At 49.5% G+C, this 6,000-nt stretch overlaps 1 protein-coding gene across 2 annotated transcripts; it reads left to right on the top strand.

Moving 5' to 3' along the window:
* The first annotated feature begins 1,564 nt into the window (after positions 1 to 1,564).
* Positions 1,565 to 5,600, top strand: KPRP (keratinocyte proline rich protein). 2 transcript variants are annotated; one of them, XM_004026695.4, is made up of 2 exons: positions 1,565 to 1,634; positions 3,101 to 5,600. In XM_004026695.4, the coding sequence occupies exon 2, from the start codon at positions 3,129 to 3,131 to the stop codon at positions 4,866 to 4,868; it is 1,740 nt and encodes a 579-aa protein (XP_004026744.1). In that variant the 5' UTR covers positions 1,565 to 1,634; positions 3,101 to 3,128; the 3' UTR covers positions 4,869 to 5,600. The 2 variants fall into 2 exon arrangements, with proteins under 2 accessions (XP_004026744.1, XP_055215414.1); XM_055359439.2 differs by lacking the exon at positions 1,565 to 1,634 and adding an exon at positions 2,314 to 2,385 and having other exon boundaries at positions 3,101 to 5,575.
* The last annotated feature ends 400 nt before the right edge of the window (positions 5,601 to 6,000 follow it).

Raw genomic sequence — 6,000 nt, 5'->3', positions numbered from 1 at the left:
GGCTTCTAGTGAGGGACTCAGGCCACCTCCACTCATGGTAGAAAGTGAAGGGGAGCAGGCTGTGCAGACATCACATGAAGAGAGAAGAAGCACGAGAGGGGTGAGGGAGGTGCCAGGCTCTTTTTAACAACCAGCTCTTGCAGGAACAAATAGAGAGAGACCTTAACCCCCACCCCTACCAGAGAGGGCATTAATCTATTCATGAGGTATCCTCCCCCATAACCCAAACTTCTGCTATTAGGCTCCATCTCCAACACTGGGGGTCAAATTTCAGCATGAGGTTTGGAAGGGATAAACACGCAAACTATAGCAATGCCCTATCTAAGGTGGGCAGCTGCTAATCAGGATAATGGAAGGTATGTTCAACTATGCTAGATCTTTTTATTTCAGAAGAAAATCTGAATTTCTGGAATCTTTAATAAAATCTCCCTATTTTTAAATACTAATGATTAATGAGAGTATTATGAGGGAAAACATAAAGAGCTGTCTGTTTTGACTCTATGTGGCTCACAGAGTGCCAGATTATTATTTCTGTCCTTCACTGTGCTGCCTTTAAGGGCTACTCCACAGCACTACCTGCCTGGTGCTGCCTTCAAATACTGCTCTGCAGCATTGACTAAGCAACTGTTGTGCAGGCATCCACTTGCTCAGCTCAGGATGGGGAGGCAGCAGGCACCCATGACTCAGCAGTGCCTGTGGCTTATGGCCAGCATTTACCCTGAGTGGATTTGGGATATTTTAAACATCATTCTTGGATGAATTTTTTAAAATTATACTTTAAGTTTTAGGGTACATATGCACAACGTGCAGGTTTGTTACATATGTACACATGTGCCATGTTGGTGTGCTGCACCCATTAACTCATCATTTAGCATTAGGTATATCTCCTAATGCTATCCCTCCCCGCTCCCCCAACCCCACAACAGTCCCCAGAGTGTGATGTTCCCCTTCTTGTGTCCACGTGTTCTCATTGTTCAATTCCCACCTATGAGTGAGAACATGCGGTGTTTGGTTTTTTGCCTTAATCCTCACAAAAATCAGGAAGGAAGATTTAATTATCTCTATTTTGCAGAAGAGTAATTTGATACTCAGGTTGGTTATAAAGGTTGCATAGCTATAAGTACATGGCCTGGGATGTTAGACTCACCTTTGGCCCCATGGGCTCATCCTTCTATAGAGTTGCCTCTATCTTTGAAGTAACTTAAATTACTTCAAGTTAGAAAACACTTCCTCTTTTATGTCACTCTGGTAAGAATCTGAAGCAAAGTGGAAGTTGGCAGATACAATCATCTTTTAGGAGAGAAGATACCTTTGCCACTCCTCATCTCCCGACCATCAGGTCTTCTAGGGATGGAGAAGAAACTGTTAGGGCAATGAAGGAGGAAGAAAATAAGAATCTGTTCTTCGTAGTCCTGAGGCTTCAACACTAAGACAAGACACTCCCACACTCTGTAGGTGACGGCAAGGGCAGGCACACAGGGAGGGAACCAGCTGCTGGAATGCCAGCCCGATTGATGCGCCAGGCAGATGCCAACCAGCTGTCTCATGGCCCAAGCCAGACCCAGAACCCTTTATATAAAGACAGCCCTCTTCCCAGATGCCTCAGCCTGAAGGACTGCTTGCCTGTGAGGAGGGTGAGTCTAGCAGCTGGATCCTGGGATTGGGGTGGGTGTGATGTTCAGGGGGGAGCCCAGGTTCACAGTGGTGAGGCACAAAGAAGGGAGAAGCTAGGCACCAGGGAGGGCGAGGGGTGCATTAACCTGAGGAGAAAAGTCTGGTGAGTTTTAGGAGACAGAAGCATAGCTATAGAGTTTATGAGATGAGCTAGGGCTGTGAAGCTAGTGTATTTGCCTTTGATAACCCTGATCTTATCCTCAGGTACTATTTTCCCTCATGATCTTTCTGGAAGAGCCACATTAGCAATTTACACCTTATGAGCAAAGTTGTGTGTGGAAGGGTTACCTTCCCCAGGGAAACAGATATGTAGGTATTCTCTATAAATTGAAAATAGAAGGTTTGAACCCTCATCAGGAGCATTTGGGGAGCTTATTGAAAGACGGTTTGTTGGATGAGCCTGTTGTCAAATGATTTTGTTTTGCTGGTCAGTGGGCTGCCTGTACATAAACACGTGGATCTGACACAAGCAGACGAGTGAGGCTGCCCTGTGCTCTCCCCAGCTAAGTATGGTGTCAGGGTGTATGCCTGCAGCCCTCACGTTATGTTTGCAATGCCCCAGCTGCATAGATCTTTAAGTATGGCAGAATGTCCGTCTTCTGACTAAGAACCTTGGACTTTCTGGCTTTCTCCATCTTAGGTAACTCCACCTTGCCTCTAAGAAGAGCTGGGGAAAAACATTTCTGAGGCCTGCAGACTGTCACACTTCAGGTGATTAGCAACAGCAACCTGACTGGGCAAGTTGCCATGGTGGTCAGAGTCTTTCCAAGGCTGGTGTGTTTTGCATGGGCATGCTTTGCATGTGTCATGTTTAAATGAATTTATTTCAAAACATTGTGTCATGTTTAAATGAATTTATCTAAAAACAATGAATATAGAGAAACAAACTTTTAATGTTGGGTTTGAGCTGCCCGCTTTCCAGTGAATGCTTTGACATTATGTGAATGCAGATGGTGCTGAGTGCTTATTCTCATATGTACTTTCTTACATGTTTGCACATTTATGTGTACTGCCAGTGCACATGTGTGAGTAAATCCAAGCCCCTGTGAGAATGGAGTTTCCACTTTGGGCTATAGCCTTAGGAGCAAGTTGTTATCTCTACTTCCTGTAGGGCTGCTCAGACCACACTGGATGTGAGAAAGTGTGGAGACGAAATGAGAATCCTTTTGTCATCAGTGCCCTCTTTTCTGGGCATTGGTAGGTCCACCCCCAGGGAGATCCTGGACATCTGCAACCCTGGATGTGCCCTTTGACAGACCCAGGGCAGGTCTAACAGATTAATCCTGGGTCCAACTAAGTCAGGACACTTGGGTGAAAGTTGAGGGTGGAGGAAGAAAAGCTAGGGAAGATGCAGGGTGTCTTCCTCTAGGTCCTGGCACCCCCTCTCCAACTCTCACCCTCCTGACCCTGGTCTCTCTGCCCTCAGGTCACTCTTGACTGGCTGCATCAGGACCATGTGTGACCAGCAGCAGATCCAGTGCCGCCTGCCGCTCCAACAGTGCTGCGTCAAGGGTCCCTCCTTCTGCTCCTCTCACTCCCCCTTTGCCCAGAGCCAAGTGGTGGTTCAAGCCCCTTGTGAGATGCAAATTGTGGACTGCCCTGCATCATGCCCAGTTCAAGTTTGCCAGGTGTCAGACCAGGCTCCATGCCAGTCTCAGACCACACAGGTGAAGTGCCAGTCTAAGACCAAGCAGGTGAAGGGCCAGGCTCCATGTCAGTCTAAGACCACCCAGGTGAAGGGCCAGGCTGCATCCCAATCTCAAACTTCCTCTGTTCAAAGCCAGGCTCCATGCCAATCTGAGGTGTCCTACGTGCAGTGCGAAGCCTCACAACCTGTTCAGACTTGCTTCGTAGAATGTGCTCCAGTTTGTTATACAGAAACTTGTTATGTAGAATGCCCGGTCCAGAACTATGTACCCTGTCCAGCTCCTCAGCCTGTCCAGATGTATAGAGGGCGTCCTGCAGTGTGCCAGACTCAGGGAAGATTCTCCACCCAGTGCCAGTATCAAGGCTCCTACAGCAGTTGTGGCCCCCAGTTTCAGTCAAGGGCTACCTGCAACAACTACACACCCCAGTTCCAGTTGAGGCCTTCCTACAGCAGCTGTTTCCCTCAGTATCGGTCCCGGGCTTCATTTAGCCCCTGTGTGCCCCAGTGCCAGACCCAGGGCTCCTATGGGAGCTTCACTGAACAGCACCGCTCTCGGAGCACCAGCAGATGCCTTCCTCCTCCTCGGCGGCTGCAGCTTTTCCCCCGCAGCTGTTCCCCACCAAGACGTTTTGAGCCCTGCTCCAGCAGCTACCTGCCACTAAGACCCTCTGAAGGTTTCCCTAACTACTGCACCCCACCCCGCCGCTCTGAACCCATATATAACAGTCGCTGTCCTCGCCGCCCCATTTCAAGCTGCTCTCAGAGACGTGGCCCCAAGTGCCGAATCGAGATTTCCTCCCCGTGCTGCCCCAGGCAGGTTCCCCCACAGAGGTGTCCTGTTGAGATTCCTCCCATCAGACGCCGCTCCCAGAGCTGTGGCCCGCAGCCCTCCTGGGGCGCCTCCTGCCCCGAGCTGAGGCCACACGTAGAGCCACGTCCGCTCCCAAGCTTCTGTCCACCACGTCGTCTTGACCAGTGTCCAGAGTCACCACTGCAGCGATGTCCACCTCCTGCTCCACGTCCACGTCTGCGCCCAGAACCATGCATAAGTCTAGAACCACGCCCGCGTCCTCTACCACGACAACTTTCAGAACCGTGTTTGTATCCAGAACCACTTCCAGCACCACGTCCAACACCGCGGCCAGTTCCCCTTCCTCGCCCAGGGCAGTGTGAGATTCCAGAGCCACGTCCACGTCTGCAGCCCTGTGAGCACCCAGAGCCTTGTCCACGACCAGAGCCAATTCCCCTGCCGGCGCCCTGCCCAAGCCCGGAGCCCTGCAGGGAGCCTTGGCGCAGCCCCAGCCCATGCTGGGGCCCAAATCCAGTTCCATACCCAGGAGACCTAGGCTGTCATGAGTCTAGTCCACACCGCCTAGACACCGAAGCTCCCTACTGTGGCCCATCCAGTTATAACCAGGGGCAAGAAAGTGGTGCTGGCTGTGGGCCTGGTGATGTGTTTCCAGAGCGGAGGGGTCAGGATGGCCATGGAGACCAAGGCAATGCCTTTGCTGGAGTGAAAGGGGAAGCAAAGAGTGCTTATTTTTAAAGGAAAGGTGACTGAGATAACCCTCTCTCCTGCTCTGAAAATGTTGTTCCTCCTATTCCACAATTTCCAGTGCGCTCTTGTTTGAATCTCTCCAAAGATATTCAGAGACTCCCTATTACGAAGGTGATGTCCAAACTCCTTTGCCTATCATCCAAATATCCACACCTGGGTCTCAGATGCCTCTCCAGCCTCACGTGTCACTCCTTGCCCGTACACATCCTCAGCTCTAGCCAGACCAGTCTGGCCACTGGGCACAGCTTGGGTGTTCCCCAGGCCATACTTTAGATGTCCCTGCCTCCAAGCCTCTGCTCACTCTTCCCCACTCTGCCTGGACCACTTCTCTCCTCCTCCTCAGCTTCTGAAATCCACCCCATCTTTCAGTGGCTCTCCCTTGGAGCCTTCTTTGCTTGTTCCCACTCACAAGAACCTGTGCCGACTTCCTAGAACTCACTGCATCCTCCGCACTACTTGGTAACTGCCTGGTGACATCTCTTGAATTGTTATTTCACTTTGCAGGCATGTCTTCCTTATCCGCCCAACTAGGTTGTAAACTCCCAACTGAGTGGAGTCGGAGAATCTCTAAATCTCAGTGTCTATCTATCCTGGGGCTGGCTGTTGCTTAGCAAGGCTTGTGGGTTGGCAGCTTGAACCATGTTCTGTCCTGATGCTCAACTGCAGGAACTGAGGTGAGAGGAGACCACGTGACAATAAAGATCATGATGTACTCACTGCCTGAGTCTTGAGTCATTCCTGCTTTTATTCCTTGATTTGCTGAGATGAGGTTTTTATTGTTGCTATTTTAAATTGTGATAGTAAAACAGACGTAACATAAAATTTACCATCTTCACCATATTTAAGCATTCAGTTCAATGGCATTAAGTACATTCACATTGTTGTGCTACCAGCACCACCATCTGTCCACAGAACTCATCTCGCTGAATTAAATCTTCATCCATTAAATAATAACTCCTCATTCCTTGCTCCTTCTAGCCCCTAGCAACCACCATTTCTGTCTCTATCAATTTGACAATTCTAGGCAGCTCATATAAGTAGAAAAATACATTATTTGTCCTTTTATGACTGGCTTACTCCACTTAGCATAATGTTCTCAAGGTTTATCCAAGTTGTAGCA

This window comes from Gorilla gorilla, chromosome 1 (assembly GCF_029281585.2).
Source record: "Gorilla gorilla gorilla isolate KB3781 chromosome 1, NHGRI_mGorGor1-v2.1_pri, whole genome shotgun sequence".
Lineage (NCBI taxonomy): Eukaryota > Metazoa > Chordata > Mammalia > Primates > Hominidae > Gorilla > Gorilla gorilla.
The sequence above is the reverse complement of the archived record's forward strand: the minus strand, read 5'-3'. Positions and strand labels throughout refer to the sequence as shown.

Excerpts from the sequence above, each read along its gene's own strand:
- KPRP (XM_004026695.4), top strand. The coding sequence starts at position 3,129 with ATGTGTGACCAGCAGCAGATCCAGTGCCGCCTGCCGCTCCAACAGTGC.